Source organism: Salminus brasiliensis, chromosome 10, assembly GCF_030463535.1.
Source record: "Salminus brasiliensis chromosome 10, fSalBra1.hap2, whole genome shotgun sequence".
Lineage (NCBI taxonomy): Eukaryota > Metazoa > Chordata > Actinopteri > Characiformes > Bryconidae > Salminus > Salminus brasiliensis.
Window position 1 is genome coordinate 19,434,231 of NC_132887.1, and position 17,705 is coordinate 19,451,935.

At 41.4% G+C, this 17,705-nt stretch overlaps 1 protein-coding gene across 1 annotated transcript; it reads left to right on the forward strand.

Moving 5' to 3' along the window:
• Positions 1-42: 42 nt before the first annotated feature.
• dpysl5a (dihydropyrimidinase like 5a) lies at positions 43-15,751 on the forward strand. Its single transcript, XM_072689632.1, has 13 exons — positions 43-187; positions 2,072-2,340; positions 5,998-6,156; positions 6,653-6,832; positions 7,056-7,124; positions 7,289-7,333; positions 9,284-9,359; positions 10,156-10,312; positions 10,414-10,555; positions 11,578-11,720; positions 11,859-12,066; positions 12,454-12,622; positions 13,787-15,751. The coding sequence occupies exons 2-13, from the start codon at positions 2,080-2,082 to the stop codon at positions 13,870-13,872; spliced, it is 1,695 nt and encodes a 564-aa protein (XP_072545733.1). The 5' UTR covers positions 43-187; positions 2,072-2,079; the 3' UTR covers positions 13,873-15,751.
• The last annotated feature ends 1,954 nt before the right edge of the window (positions 15,752-17,705 follow it).

Here is a 17,705-nt window from a genome sequence, read left to right on the forward strand (position 1 = left end):
TTCTGTCTGCTCTGTGATTGGTGCGTTGCCGGCTCGGCCCGTGTGGATGCTGTGACCGTAAGGTTTGTCGAGCGGAGCATCTGCCTGTGTCTGCCTGCGGGTGTCAGCGAGCGTTACAGACAACGTCAGACAACACCGAAACCCTGAACGTAGACAAGCCGCTACCGTTTAGGATACAACAAAGGAGGTAAACGGAATATTCTTCAATATATTTCACACATTTATGCTGTTATATTGAGTGAGTTTGCACATATATAACGGTCGGGGACGGAGCTGAGTGACAGCCCGGAGCTCGAGCAGCCGTTAGACGTCGTTGTGATTCTGTAACGGTAGCACTAGTTAGCTAGCTAACGTTATTTCTAGCCTGGATATTCGTCTAATTTCTCCGAGTTTAATGTGATTTATCGACTTTGGGCTAAATTAGGCGATTGCTGTGTAATTTGCTCCTCCATCAGAATGTGGCAGCCGGGTCCATGGCGAGTCCATCCGCTATAAACATGATTGATGAGGTCTGTGTCGATGTATAACGGTCGCAATTTGATCGCACGGACAGATAACGTTAGCTAAATGTTAAAACAGGCGGATAATCTTGCGTTGCACGTCGTTATACGGCCAAACAGGGACTTGTGCGGCAGGGTCTGCTGTAAGCATCCTGCTTGTCTCCGTTAGTGGAAGGGCTTGGTCACCCCTTTGTGTGTGCTAGGCTCCATAACATCCAAGTGGGACGTGCCCTCCATCTCCACTCTCCTGTAGCTTCATGACACACTATGTAATTCCTCCCCTCCGTCTCTGTGCTGGCTCTTGCCACGTCAAATGACCATCTTGCATGCCAAAGGGTCTATGAAATGAAAATGCACATTGGAGCTGAAATGTAGATGAAATCAGCCAGCTCTTCTCTTCAAACCCTGATGCACAGATAGCTAGCACTACATCCCTGTCGTCTGACATTACTGTGCTGCTGTGGCATAAACCAAAGGCCATGCCATCCCCATGCCAGGTCCATGCTGAAGTTCTTGACCACCCCGTTTTCACAGCAGAGCTTTCTGCATTGCATGTAACGTTGCATGCTAAATGCAGAAAAATTGGGTCATGGCAGAATCAGCCCACATAAGCCATGATGGGGAACAAATGCGTGACTAATGTGTCTCTAGGCCCTTTGGAGAGAACAGGGATGTAACATATGTAGTGTAATGTTGTTGCTTTCCTAATATAGTTCAGTGTGGAGGATGGCTGAGGACACACCCATCTTCACCCGCTCCCTTGACAACCTCCCCCCTCCCTTTACCCTCCCAATCAGGGGCTTAGAACAAGGATAGGGGGGCGCCATCATGCTGTGAATTTGCCGCACCCACTTGCCATGCCTGTGGCACGCTCTCACTACAGGGCCTTGTACACCAGGAGGGAAGGCAGCAGCAGCAGCCGCTGTCCCATTTCTGTGCTTGAGCACACCTGCGTCCCTCTGCACGCTACGCCCGGCGCAATCTGGGTCAGAACCGCCCCTGACTCACAGCATCATGATTTCTTTATAAGCGCTGACGCTGCTGTTCGCCCCTGCCAGATGATATAACTCTCTCTGTGTTGTGCCTGTGGGCAGTACAGTTTGTAGCATGGAGCACAAGGCTGAGCGATTCCACATATGTGTGCTCACCGATTACATTCAGAGACACATATGGTATTGATTTGCTGCAGTGCTTCATCTCAGTGACTGGCCTGAGCAGTAATTAGAGATACATTATTAGTGCTGAGCATGGAGTACCAGTGCTAAAGTCCATTCACCCTCCCTTCTGATATTCCGCACTGTGGTTTGGAGCCTCGCTTCTGTCAAAAGTAGCCTACAAACCCCAAAAACTTTTATATTTCTGAGTCACGTCTGACTCCCGTGGAATCCTCGAATTCGGGAATTGCCTTCCAACCCTATGATTACAGACCAAATGTGGAAAATATGAAATAACTCTTTCTTGTCAACGTCCTGCTATGAGCAGACCACACAGTATTTCAGTATTTTGGCAGGTTGAAGAATCTTGCAGTTTTTTTTTAGTCATGCTGGCCTCACTTGTTCCCTCTCTGGTAGGTTGAACCATGTCTTCTGGATCAGCGATGGTGCGCATCCTCATAAAGGGGGGCAAAGTGGTGAACGATGACTTCACCCAGGAGGCTGACGTGTACATCGAGAATGGCATCATCCAGCAGGTGGGCAAGGAGCTGATGATTCCGGGCGGAGCCAAGGTGATAGACGCCACGGGTAAGCTGGTGCTGCCTGGAGGCATCGACACCAGCGTTCACCTGCAGGAGACCTTCATGAACGCCACCACTGCTGATGACTTCTACAGCGGCACCAAGGTACCGTCTCATGTTTTGGAAAGAGGAAAGCATTCATTGCACAAATCTAGGGGTGTAGCGATACTCTCAGGATACAATATTCATTCAATATTTCGAACACCGTTTGAATGGAGAGAAACATAGCTGTAATTAATGTGCTACAGCCAAATTATTTCAACATAAATACAAGACTTATGTTAAATATTCAAATCTACTTTCATCCTTTAATATTTGCACCCCCAAAATGTGCATGCACCTGTGTTCTTGGCCTACTCCAAAACAGTGATGCAGTTGCATATGGTGTTTTTGTTACTTTTGTATCTAGTTTTTGTCACAACTGCACATCAGCAATGCTAACATTAATAAGCATGCATTAGATATTAAAAGAAATGCAACCTTGTTGCCTTGTGACTGTGGCTTTGCCTGATGCCATTAGCTGAGGAAGGGATGCTGAAATCAGTGTGCAATGAAGAAAACATGGAGGAACTGGCTGTCCATGCAAGACTAGAAACTAACCATTGCTCAGCAGCATTCCAGCCGAGGCCATTCAGCTCACCAGGTTAACCAGACGGACTACAGCACTATTCAGTAGGACATAAAAATAAATAAATAAGGGAATGAAGACACTAACATTGTGGCTAGAAATGTTAATTCTGCATGAGCTGTCATGGTGCCTGGCTGTAAACCAGCCAGTCAGAGCAGAGCTCATCAGATTATTCTCAAGCCCACCATAAAAGGCCTTAAACCATAATGTTTGAAATGTAAAACCAAACCTGTGTTTTTTTGTTTTTTTTTTGAGCTGGCCAAAGTCACATAGTTTAATAATAAATACATATATACATTCTATGGCACCTACAACTAAGAAATTATTCAAAGAAAGTCCTGATCTTTATATATTGTGCACTTCACTCATTTCTGTAGTGAAACCTGAACCTGGCATGTTTTTGTGGAATTGTATCTTTAGAATCAAGACTGGGACCAATATCATTCAAATAGATTGATTTTTGTTTTTGCCCTGCACAGTCGAGGAGCCCCACCATCTGCTGGTTTCTTCTTAGCTAGTAAGGGCATTAAGCCCATAGCCTCTACTCTTCACCTACTGGGATTAGAACAGAGGCTTATACTCTGAAAGGCATGAAATCTACAGAGATTGATCCTCAGATTTCTGAAAGCGCAGGCTAGTGTCTGCTTTCATTGCCTGGTGCATGCCTGGTGGATTAAAAATAAATTTTGTACACGAGAGCTGCTATTAATAAATGCATTCTTGTTCTATTTTAAACCAAAAGCCACAGTTGCAGGGCTGCAGAGCTGCATCTTCACGTCTTCTCCGGGCTTTGCATATGCTTTGAAATAGTTGAGGAACAGAGACATGGACGCAGTAGCAGGCCGCCCTGTCCAATCTAATCCCATGGCTCACTTAGCAAACACTGTAAGGCGAGAGCGAGGAGTGTACACTGAGGCCATCTCAGTGAACCACAGGGTATGATTCACCGGCAGGCACCACACACACATGCAGACTTGCACAGACATACACACTCTTAGTATGAGAGTTTGTAGTGTTTGAGGTGACAAATGAATCAGTTGTTATCTGAACTGCGTTTGTTAGCCATTGGCGACACAAGTGGTATTCACCCCCCCCTTCCCCTTACTGCCATGAGTCTGGCCAAGAACACAGACAAATGCAGATCAGATTCTGTTGCCATAGATACGGAGGGGGAGCTGCTGCAAAGACTGCTGCAAAAAGCTTTTCACTTGCGCCATTGTCCTACAAAACAATGGTACGCATATCCACGCCTCTTTTGGTGGACACTGTTCCATTCCACTGTGCCAGCTGACTGACTGAAGAAGACACTCACACACCATATCATTCTGTACAAGTTTATTATTTTCATTTTCTATTCAAGTGCAATTCACTGTACAACTGTTGTTACAGCTTCAGAAAGTGTAGTATAGTGAATCTACTGTACACTATAGTGCGCTGGAAAAGGGGGTGTGTTAATAAACAGCATGAAGTTTGGTTACAGTCCAGTAGGCCCAATATATATATATATATATATATATATATATATATATATATATGTACATCAAGGAATAGCCCCCACCAGTTTGTATAGAAGTCTCTGTATTATTAACTGAGTGTGTTAAACCTCACACAAATGTGAACACAACAAGACACTGGAGGGGGCCATTGGGCAGTGTTTTGCTTGTTAAGTCTTCCATTTTTTATTATAGTTCTGGTTGGAAATTTACATACAGTCATCCTGAAGGTCATGGTAAAACTGGGCGGGTTTTTAGTGATTTTTCTGAACTTTTTTCTGGGGGGAGAATGAGTTACGATATACATCTATAATAAACGGTAATAATCTACAATTAATTAATATATTAATAATATCATAAATACATTCATTAGTTCACCTAATATTTGGTTAAATGCCCATTGGCAAATTGCAGCTTGACCTGATGCATTTGATAGCCATCACCATGCTTTTGGTCAGATAGTTAATGGCTTTTCTTAATAGAATTGATAGAGTTCAATTAAATCTGTTGGTTTCCTGGCAAGGTCCCTGTGTATTTGACAGGGTTGAGGTCAGGACTTTGAGACGGTGATTCCAATATAGCTTAGTGTTATTATGCTTTATCCATCCCACAACCACTTTTAATGTGTATGAGGTAATTGTCCAGTTGGAACGTGTCTAGGATTTAACCCTTTTGCAGCCTCCTTATTTATTTTTCCATCTACTTTGTGCAGTGTACCAGTTTAAAAACCGGCCCACCATGCTTAACAGTTGGTACACTGTTCTGGGGGTTTAATGCCTCACCAAATAAAGAGATTGCCTCTTTGCCTCATCTGACCATAAAGCTTTCCTTCAGAAGGCTTTTTTTCTTTGTCCTTGAGATCAGCTGCTAACTTTACTCGAGCTTGAAGGTGTTGATTTTTGAAACAGGGAATTCTTACTTGACGGCAGCCTTTCACTCCATGGCAGTGTTAAATTCGCTTGACAGTCGACTGTAGAGCTTCCAGCAGCTTCCAGCAGTTCATGGCAGGTCTGTACCCTGGTGGTTCTTGGGTTATTGCTGACCATGCAAACCAGTTTCCTCTCAGTTTTCCTCTTGTGGCAAAGTGGCTACACCTCCAAATAACTTTTACTTATGTTTGCAACAATTTATGTTTGATCTCGGCATCTGCAGTTGTTTACAAATGGCTCCAAGAGACATTCTGAACTTCTGTAAATCTATAATCATCCTTCTCAGATCTGCACTGGGGACCCACTGTATTGCGTGTCGGTCAATCCAATGAGGATCAAACCCTTTTTGTGTGGGCACAGGGAAGCTACCAGCTGTAGTCAGTCATGATCACTAACAGGAAGTTAAGAGGCCTTGGCCAATTAATACATTAATACATTTTGGAGCTTTGAGCTCATCTGAATTAACAATTTAAGTAACAATTTTATATTTTAGACCCTGAATATGTAGTCAGTCTGCCCCAGAAAAAGAATAGTTCATAGAAAGAGTTCATTGAAAGCCCAGCATTGCCATATCAGTCATGTCCATGGTGAGTCAATGTAAATGTTTAATGAATATGTAAAATGTGATAAAAACTTTATCTTTAATACCTTTATCTCCCCTAATACGTTTTTAACTGTGGAAATGTGTTAACGTCTTGGCTTTAATTTTCAGGCTGCTCTGGCTGGAGGAACTACGATGGTCATAGGCCACGTGTTGCCTGAGAAGAATGAGTCTTTGCTGGATGCCTATGAGAAATGTCGATCTCACGCTGATGCTAAGAGCTGCTGTGATTATGCTCTTCATGTTGCTGTCACCTGGTGGGGTCCCAAGGTAACAGTCTCTCTTACTTAAATAATTATTTGTCAAAAAAGCTAATTCACACAATTTTCTTCTTTCCCCTGATGCAACTGCTTGGGAAAGACCTTTAGTTTTGTACTGGAGCTGCCTGGCTAATGTAGATTAAAAGTAATACAAGTTTTGCACAAATCACTCACAAATACACAGAAGACTGTAGGCTGGATTCTAAATTGATTTCTGTAACCAAAGCAAGTGTGTGGTGGTGGTGGTAACTGACAGTGCCACACGTCTCATATTTTAAGAGTGCATCGCTTTTTAAAGCTTGTTTGTTTTTGGATTTTACCGTACAAGCACCCCTGGCAGTATTTGCAGCCATAGACCAAATGTAGACTAAACACTTGTCTGAGCAGTCTCCTATTAGGGAAAACATGATGTGGAAATTGTGGCAGTGTGCTGCTGTATTTAACCAACGTGGTGGCACCCCATACATCAGTTATGTGCTCTGGAACCATCTGTGTCCCATTGACAGGTGAGGGCTCAGATGGAGACGCTGGTGAGGGAGAAAGGCGTGAACTCCTTCCAGATGTTCATGGCTTATAAGGACGTGTACATGCTGAGGGACAGCGAGCTCTTCCAGGCCCTGCAGAACTGTAAGGACATTGGAGCCATAGCCCGCGTGCATGCTGAGAACGGAGAGCTGGTCGCAGAGGTTGGGACTGATCTGTAGCATATTAGTGTTTGTAGGAGAACTGCACAACATGGACATAATAACATACTGTGATGACATTTTTGCATCGTGCATATAGAAAATGCCTTCATGTGATTTATTAAACTTATTAAACTTAAATTTTGCAAAAGCCAATACGTAATCATGATTAACAGATATCAATCTCAGTGTATAAAATGATCGGTGCTTTTTGCTTACATCCAAGGGTGCCAAAGAAGCCTTGGATCTGGGCATCAGTGGTCCAGAGGGTATCGAGATCAGCAGGCCTGAAGAGGTACGATGCTGCCAGCTGAATCTTAATTTGATCTAATGAAGTCTTTCACCTCCAATATAGTATTGCCATTGATTATTGATGCCTTTAAGTGTCTGCTAATCATTGGGTTACAGTAGTCGCATTCGTGCATTTCTCACGGACTGTGGGTAATTTTCCATTCACAGCTGGAGGCAGAGGCAGTCCACCGAGCAATCACCATCGCCAATAGAGTAAGTACTGCTTCATGATCACATGGTCTAATGTGTGTTATAGTTTGACAAAAGTTGGTTTCCTCTTTTGTCTGAAATTGACAATTCATTGACACACATTATTGCCTACTGGGCGTGTTAAGGGCATGTTACAGCCAAGATACAAGGGCAGTCAAAATAGCACACGATATTCACCAAATTCAGTAAAAAAAAATTTGCAATTTCTGTTTCACTCTGTTTCACTGTAATGCAGTGAGCTAATAGTCATGTAACATTTATACACTTATACACTATAAGCAGGTACTTTAATTAGAAATAATTTAGAAAAGTATAATCTGTATTTCTGACTGTGGGATTTTGTAATGAAAAAAAGTGATTCTTAGAAACATTACACATTACACATATTTACACAATTACACATATTTTCAGACAGCCATCTCACACCTCCAGGTGTAGAATATGATTTCTTACATGGTGTGTTGTAGGGCTGTGTATAGGCAAGAACCTCGGGATATGTTATGGGTTACGATTGTAACTGTACACAAGAATTTACTGAAATTTCTTTAAAAGTTTAAGAAAACTGTAATAGCAAAAAAAAAACTTTTTTTTGCAAACTATAAAATCTTGAAATCTTTTTATCCAGTCAGAACACTAGTACAACACTGCTATCAGGGTTTAAACACATTACACAATGAGTGCCTGCCACCAATATTTACATCTAAACTATCCGTTAAACGTCGACCTGTGTTTGAGAATCTATACAGTATTGCAAAACATAATATTGCAGTGCTTCCATATATCAATATTTTCTTACACCTCTAATGAAATACAGTACCTCATGTTTGAGGACTTAGTTTTAGTTACTTTGGGATCTGTGAATAGGACAGTGCTGTTTATTTTAAATATTAATAAGGTTGTCAGACTGTGGAAATCCTGTAGAATACATTCCTAAGTCCGAATAGCTACTCAGCGCCATTAACTCTAACCCTAGGTAATATAATTAAACTCATAAAACTGAAGAATTGTTTAAAAAAAATAGATTAGAACATGGTCGGAGAGGATTCTGGAGGAGCCGGTCTTATTTGAACCAAAGAGCTCTCTGAGGCCTTCAGAAAGAAGGTTATAGATGGACACAGATTTAAAAAAAAAAATCTCTGAAGAGTTAGAATTTAACATTTTCTTCAGTTTTATTGGTTTGATATTGTCCTTATGTTTAAATATCGAATGTCCTTATGTTTAAATATGTTTTAAAAGACAAAGGTTTTCATGGGGTGTGCTAGTTTGTCCTAATGACCGTATTTAGGTTGTAAAGTTATCAAGCACACAGAACTGTACTAAAATAATGTCATCGATTTTTAGAGACTGTTGCAACTATGGCCCTCGTCTGTTACAGCTAGACCATATTCATCATTTGTGACTTTTTAATGTCACAAATAGAATTTGACTTCCGCCTTTAGCCCATCCGTGCATTAAAACACACACATACAGTGAAACACACACAGTGGACAGTGAGCACACATGCTCGGAGCAGTAGGCAGCCATTGCTGCATTGCCACGGGAGCAGATAGGCTGAGTGGCTTTGCTCAAGGGCCCACCAGTGGCTTCTTACCGTGCCCGGGTATCGAACCCACAACCCTGTCATCAATAGCCTGGCTTGACTTACTGCAGAATAGTTCATAAACAGGTGCTGGAAACAAAGTTTAGTTGTATAAGTTTCAGAAAGGTGTAGACTGTTGTTGTAAATGCTGTTAAAGCTGCTTAGCAGCAACCAGAATGTGTTGTGCTGCATGCTCGGCATAGGAATCCATATGTAAGATGTATAGTTTAAAGCACACTTCCAAAATAATCATTCTCCTATATTTTAACAACCATAAAGTAAATTGTGTTGTGCAGAAGTGGTGTGGAGGCCTTTATGCCTTTACTTTATGCTTTTGAAGATGATAATAATAACAAGTGTGTTAAACCCTGCAGGCCCACTGCCCTATATACCTGGTGAATGTGTCCAGCATGTCAGCTGGAGATGTTCTGGCCTCTGCGAAGATGCAGGGTAAGACCATGACTGTCTGTATCCACTTCAATTTCAGACTTACATTCTTAATCTTTAGAGCTGTAACGCTATTTAAATACATATTTAAATCTAGTTACATATTTAATTTATCAGAATATTCTAGTCTATTCTACTTATAAACAGAAAAGGGGTATTAATTGAGTCTTCAGAATAAAGGGTATGCACGTGACGTCACAGGGGGTGAGTTGTGAAGTCACATTCTGAAAACAGATGGGAAAAGAACAAGCCCACCATAGTTGCTGATTTAGTGACATGATAAGTTCAATGAAAAAGGAAAGCAGGCAAACCTGGATGAACCAGTCTACTAAATGTGCCTGACATTCTTGGCTACACATCGATGTGTGTAGACCATTGGTTCTTAAGTCATTTGTATGGATCGCTGTTGAGTCCAAATTTCTTTCATTTGAGCAGATAATTGCAGTTTGATATAAAATATTTTGCCACTCAGCCTGTCTACGTCTTCAGTGCATACCCCTTATTCAGACTTTCAACAGAACTTCTATGCTACTTAATAAGTCATGAGTGAGAATCAATAGGAAATTACAGAAAATTACTTTTGCTATTGCTGACAAAAACTGCAGCTTTTAGGGGTCTATCCATTATGCAGAATTTAAGCAAGCAAATGTTCTCTCTTGGGCTGAATACCAGTTTAGTATTATTAGAGATCCTGACACCTTTACGTTTTCTCATTCCTGGCTGATTCCTACTGAATATAATTGACAGACATATCTCTTGTTGGTTACAGTATCTAACTGCATTACTGTTGTTTATGTAGGTAAAGTAGTTCATGGGGAGACGAGCACTGCCCACGCAGTGATAAACGGCCTTCAGTACTACCACCAAGATTGGGCCCATGCTGCTGCCTACGTCACTGTGCCCCCCCTGAGGCTGGACCCCAACACGCCCAACTTCCTGCTCAGCCTGCTCGGAAAGTAGGTTCCATTTTAGCCTATATATAGTACATAACCTCAGAATGTGACTGCATTCGGTAAGGCTTCACACATTGTCATCACACCTCTCTCTGCTGCTGTAGTGATACTTTGAACGTGGTCACATCTGACCACCGGCCCTTCAACACCAAACAGAAGGCCATGGGCAAAGACGACTTCACTAAGATTCCTCACGGAGTGCCCGGGGTGCAGGACCGCATGAGCATCATCTGGGAGAAAGGAGTGGTATGTTTCGTGTCTCATGGCATTTGGGTCATGCTGACCCAGGGGCAGTGGTGGCTCAGCGGTTAGAGCACCGGGATATTGATAACAGAGTTGTGGGTTCGATTCCCGGGCTCGGCAAGCTGCCACTGTTGGGCCCTTGAGCAAGGCCCTTTACCCTCTCTGCTCCCCGGGCGCTGGAGTTGGCTGCCCACCGCTCTGGGTGTGTGTGTGTACGCACTGCCCCTAACACGTGTGTGTGTGTGAGTGTATGTTCACTACCAGATGGGTTAAATGCGGAGGACACATTTCGCTGTACAGTGTACACTGTTCAGTGACAAATACGTGCACCTTTACCTTTTAAAATGGCAATTTATTTGTAATGTCCAAGCCCTGCTATTATTACACTGGATGATTATATGGTAGAACTCCAAATTAAAGATTCATAGAATATGCTGACAGATGATTTTACTGGGAAAAAAATAGACTCTTATAACAAACAGTCAGTCGCTCTTATTTGACTCCTGTCAAAATCTGCACTTTTTAATTTTACCACATGGTGGCGCTTACTATTGATCTTTAAAAGAAGCTTTCTCAGATTTGCCAAAACAAACCATTTGCAATGAATTTCATGACTGTATCTGAGCATCACTCCATCTCAACCTCCTAGACTTGTATTTTATAGTTTTTGTAAACACTCCAGTAATGGTTACTAGTATGTGAGTCTGAGCGGTGGACAGTTTCTTTGCTTCTTTGCTCACCAAACAACACTTTTCGGTCAGGACTGTTAAAATCAACACAATCCTTAAATCAAATCAATCCTTAAATCAAAAAGCTTTAATGCTTTGTATCCTAGAAAATAGCATGCCTAGAAATAGGACTGTTGTCACGTCATCTATTAATGTCAGACATTATAATACAGATTCTGGTAGTAGAGATACTTACAATTTATAGTATTCCAGGATTGTTAACATTGTTAGCAAAGAGCTAAAAAACAAAACAAAACAAAAAGCCCATTTGAGCTACTTGTCAATTTTACCCATCAGGTTGGAGGGAAGATGGATGAAAACCGATTTGTTGCTGTTACAAGCTCTAACGCTGCAAAAATCTACAACCTGTACCCCAGGAAAGGCAGGATCATCCCTGGAGCTGATGCTGATGTGGTAGTCTGGGACCCTGATGCAACCAGGTACACTGTTTCTGATATTTCAGGTTACAGGTTACTGTGTGGCTTGAACTGACCTGGGAGATACACGTAATGTAGAACAACTGTGAAAATGAAAGCACCTCCTGTTCTTAACTGTTCCATCAATGTTATCTTTGGTAGGACCATCTCAGTGACCACACAGTGGCAAGGGGGAGATGTGAACTTGTACGAGGGTCTGCGCTGCCATGGTGTGCCACTGGTCACCATCAGTCGTGGACGCGTGGTCTATGAAAACGACATCTTCACCTGTGCTGAGGGCTCAGGAAAGTTCTACCCCCTCCGCACCTTCCCTGACTATCTCTACAAGAAGATGGTGCAGAGGGAGAAGGTATTGCCAAAACTGGACCCTTCTGGGCCCATTTTCTCCAAAGCATCTTCATGTTGGGATCATCGTAACGTGTAGAGAGAATGTTCAGTGTGGCCATTTAAGGATGGCCTTGTGCAAGGATGTAGCCTCAGTCACCTGTGAGATCTCTATGAAGATTTTAGAGTTTTTCGGAAACGGGTACAAAACAAATAAAGGAAACAATAAATAAAATAATGTGTTTGTTAAAGGTCCCATGCTTGTCGAACTACAGCACTGCACAGTCCTCATAGCAAATGACTGAGTAGCTCAATTAGGGATGGCATGGTATAGTTTTCTAGGACTGAAAGCAAGGAGTGGACCAGAGAGAAGATTAACATAGTGGACTTGTGTTCTCTCTTTTGCCCTCAGTGTCAGGCTCTGAAGGGTGTGGATCGGGCTCCTTACATTGGAGATGTGGCTGCAGTGCAAAACTCGGGAAAGAAGGAGACGACCCCTAGCACTGGGGACCTGGCCACGCGGCCCTGCACCCGCCATGGAGGAATGAGAGATCTGCATGAGTCTAGCTTCAGCTTATCTGGTACTTCAACCTGGTTTAACCCAATCCCAATTACAGGCATGCCTTGATCATGTGTTTAGTCCACTGACTGTCACAAGATTTTAATATTTAAGCCTGATACAATATTTTAGATATTAGAGTCACATATTGCACACTCGACATGCAGTAAAGCTACTACAACCAGTCCCTTTAGGTAAGAAATTCAAGGCTTGCCATGTATTTTAATTGCCACAGTAAGATCAGCAAGATCACAGAGGTTTTTTATGTTTCAAATTTCAGTGTTGACAGAGTGTGCACAGGCGGTGTAGCTTGAAGAGCTAGCTAACAAAATAAAGTGCAGCCACATAAGGGCCCATTTTGTCTTCTCACATGTGTACATCTGATCCTGTAAGTGGAAATATAATGTAAGTTTTATTCTGGTGGTAAACACACTTTTAGCACCCCTCAGAGGCTCATGTCGCTGGCTTGCTGCTGCCTTATCTGCTGTCTTATCTGCTGTCATTGTAAAAGGAAATTTCCCAGCAACAACACTGCAAACTTACACCTGGGTTTTAAAAACTAGCTTGGACATTCTTGGCCAATTGAGGTTTTGCTAGTATGAACCATGCCAGAGAAGGCTGGAACGAGGAGGTGAACTCAGAAGATTTTGGGGCTAGAGTTTGGGTGGCTTCGAGGTAGCTGAGTGAGCATTGAAGGAGAACGGAGGAGACGGGGTTTGGGGCGTGGTCCATCTCCCAAAATGTCATAGCCCCACTTAACCTTAAATGTGGCATTTTCTGCATTTGTTTTACTTGTTTTTTAATTGCTAAATTTAACATGTTGGGGGAAAACAACATAAAAATGCTGTACAGTATGACTATATAACTAAATATTTTTTTATATATATATACGCAAATAAATGGTAACAAAATTCGCAAATATCAAGGTGCTCACATTTTGTATGCGACTAAGGATGGTTTTATGTAAATGTTTTGTTTTTTTTTTTAGATTTTTTTAATGATTTCACATGATTTCAAAGAACAGACTTCTGCTCATTCTAATGCATAATTCCTCTTTATTTGCTTAAACATACTGCAAAATGTGGCACGGGCAAAATGAATTAAATTAAAAATGTATTTAAGAAAAGAAATACAATTTGTGTCTTTTGTAAAGTACATCATATTTATGTATTGTGTGTTTTGACAGGTGTCCAGATTGATGACAACCTCCCAAAGCGATCTTCCCAAAGGATTCTGGCTCCTCCTGGTGGTAGATCCAGCGGCATATGGTAACGTCAGCTGCTGCTAGTTTTAGACCCACTGAACAAGTAAACCTGCAACTAAACACCTAATTATTATTTGAAAACTTCACATCCGACCAAAATGATTTCAACCTAGTCACTTGCTACAAGCGTAACTGAAAACCTAAGTGTTGTTAATGGTATGAGGAGGGAAAGGCTGTAATATGCTGAATGAAAATGGGAAAACAAGGTATTGGTGTGTTTACAGAGGATGTGTGGAATGTTTGTGAGAGATGTGATTACCGAAACATTACACAGGCTTTTTTTTTTTTTAAGTTGGTTAATCTGATCTGGGTGTCGTATGATAGTGGTGCAAGTAACTTAACCTTTCTTCTGATCCTGTCTACTTTTAACACTTTATCGATAACAGTGCACTGTGATATGCAACAGTTAGAAGATTTCTTAAAAAAAAACCCAACAAAAATAATAATAATAATTTGGATGTTTGGCAGAAAATGGATAGAATTTTATATTACCATGGTTAGAGGTTGTGTAACTATGTATAATTATTTAACCACATTTTTTTTAATTGTCTGGGCACATGATTCTGTTTACCTCAGTGTTTTATCTCTGGAATTGCACTTATGTACAGCACTACCCTGCCTCTTCATTTGTTAAACCGTACACCTGTTGTGGTCAAGTGAACCGTTTTCAGAAACGATGGCGCTCCTCAGCTTAACGTTCAGTTGCGGCCTCTGTATCGCTTTTGTATTTTGCGTTTTGGTGGAAATGTTCGGTTGGTTGTTTTGTTTGTTTCACCTGACTGTTGACTTGTGGACGATTCAAAGGCAGTTTTTAAAGTGATCAAATCTAGTTCTTGCCACGGCATTAATTTAGCCAGAGCTTGTGCATATTCATTCATCTACGCCTTTGTTAATGGCTCCGCATGTTTGTATTTTTTTGACACTACATGGTAAGTGGCAACAACGGTGTGTCCCTGTGCGGTAGACTTGTATTGTGTCACTATTTGAAAGTGTTATCGATAGCTAAATCATTCTTACATTTGCTAAGGGTGTTTACGGTCAGTTTGCGCAGCCCTGTACCTCCCATAAATGTGAATGAACATGATTGCCATGTTTACAGTGTCACATATCCAAGCTCAGTTTCTCTTACGTGCATTTCACTGCATCTTGATAGCGTAACTACCTGGGATTGCCTAATGCCTGATTGAGCTCACAGTTCCACTGATAATGCCAGTGTCGTTTCTCTGCTTGCTTCACAAACGCCTGTGCTTTCTCTTGAGCTGTTGTCTTCAGAGCACTCTGAATAGTTACTTGCTTCAGCATCTGGTTTTGAAATATGCTCCATCAGATGTTCTCATTCCAGCGTTATTTATTTATTTTTTCCAGAGCAGACCTGGTTTATTCTTATTCCACGTTGATGAATTAAACCTGAGCGCGGCGAGAGCAGTTCTGTATGCATATAGCCGTCACACTTGTAACATCCTTTGTAAACATAAGTGAAAACAGGTCATCTTTCCTTGGAAGGAATGACTGAATAAGCACTGACTGTGGCCAAACAGTGGTAGATTACAAAAAAAGAAAAAAGACCTTCACTGCAGTATGTATCTTTCACTGGTTCTTGTTCCACATGCCACTGTAGTTTAGCTCAAAGCATTGGGAGACCCCACTGTAGAGATGGTGTGAATCACAGTGCAAATGTCCCAGTTTAACACTCCAGCAAAAACAGTAGGACATAGGTTTTTATTGGTGCTGAATATTCCTATGTGTGGATGTTTTTTTATTTCTTATCGAATTTTAGTACTTTTTTCAACCTTGTTTTTTTTTTTTAATATAATGTATGTATGCACTATAATTGTATGTATGTTATGTTCCTCTCATGAGTACAAATAAACCCTGTCCAACCTGGCATTTCTGATCATAATAATATAATATATAATGATTTTTGGTTCTGGATGACCGGGGATCACATCCACATTTATGACATGTGGTTGACACTCATTCAGAGCGACTTACGTTTGAATCATGTTACACAGGCAGGAAAATATAGTGTTAGGAGACTCTTTTAGTGTGGTGGGCTACATCAAAACCACAACCACAGTTCCTGTATAAAACCATACTGATACAATACATATTTAATACTTAAAGCTTAGTAGACATTAAAGTGGGATGGGCTAGAACTCACCTAAAATATTGGAACAAATGACCCTGCATTAAAAAAAAAAATCTCATATATTTGCACCATAATACGTCTCTTCAGGATATATCTCAGCTTAATTGACATCATGATGGTGATTACCCATAGCTCCCCACAAACTCTCAATCAACCACAACAGAATCTCTTATTGAACATAAAATAACACAAAATATTACTAATTAAGAAAACTAATACTTACTCCAAAGCATCATGGGAACACTCCATTGCCACAATATCATCCTGTCACAGTGTGTCATTCAAAGAAAGCCTCCTTTAAACCAGTACAGTCACCTCTCAACCACTGCTTTTTCTCCTAATAACCGTAATTAATGTATTGAGCACTGAGCTAGGTGTTGCTCAGTATGGCTTGTATGCACCAATGGAGTATATAATGTTTCATATCAGTTTTGGAGGTTAGAGTTCTTGAATATAAAGGTGAGTTTAATGTGATCATGTGGTGGGATTGTTGTTATGAGGGCTCTCTTGAAGCATGGAACACTTATCGCTGTGTGAGAAAGCCATGGAGGCATTCCGATCAAACTTGCCAATAACGTTAATATAGTCTATAGGGGTATTTCATATATTACTGTTCACCAAACCAATTACATTGAAGGCATTAGGCAGGCGCTCTGAAAATATCCTTAGCCAGCTTGTAGAAGCTAACACATCTAAGCTTAGATACCTACTAAACACAAAAGCCAGTTTAGAAACCACAATACTCAACACACACTACACTTAACCTAAACACTCTTGGAAGAAGTAAAGCTTCAATATGCCTCAACACACACCCAAGAGGAGTTTGTCCCACCCCATCAATCACAGCACAGGAAAAAGTCTGGATTCTTGTCTTCTGTGGAGCTTAAAGGACGGTGGGTCAAGCTGAGCTGTATTTCTCAAAGGGCTGTTGGTACAGATTGGCTTTTCACCACTACCATCAAGTACGGAGGGGCTGATCCATTCTTGGCAGCTACAGGAAGCCGGTGGAGAGAATGTAGCAGAGGAATAACACGGCTGAACCTAGAAACATTGAAGACGAACTGTGTCGCCGCATTCTGGATCAGACGGTGTGTGAAGGAAGACTAGTCAGAAGGGATTTGCAGTAGTCAAGACCTGAAATGACAAGAGACTGAACAAAGGGTGGCCTCTCTAGAGAGGAAAGGTCGAATTCTCTGAATGCTGTAAAGGAGAAATCTGCATGACCGTTTTCTGAGCTCTCCTTGTGGCAGTTCACTATTACATGAAGTCAGTGCTTCATTAAATTAAAGGCTGTAAAGAACGCACTGATTCAGTATGATTCATGCTTACATGTGACTTAGGTTAGATGGTTTTAGAAGCCCATTAAAAAAAACTCCTATCTTACCCCAGAATGAAACATGATGATTTTCCTTTTACAATGGGCTTGTGGGAAAAGAAATAACGATGTGTGCTGTATTCATTTGCTGGTTCACAGCATTGTCAGACCACAGCAGCATAAAACAACATAGCATAGCCTAGCCCAGTTTTTAATAATGTAAAAAAATATTATATATATAATTAGGATGTGAACGGGATTTGGTCCGAAATGTGCAGATCAACCCAAAAACAAAAACAAACGACCTTGTAAAGGTGCTGGTTGAAGCTGGTAAGAGTGTGTCATTACAAACGTGGCCTACAAACATGGCTCTAGCA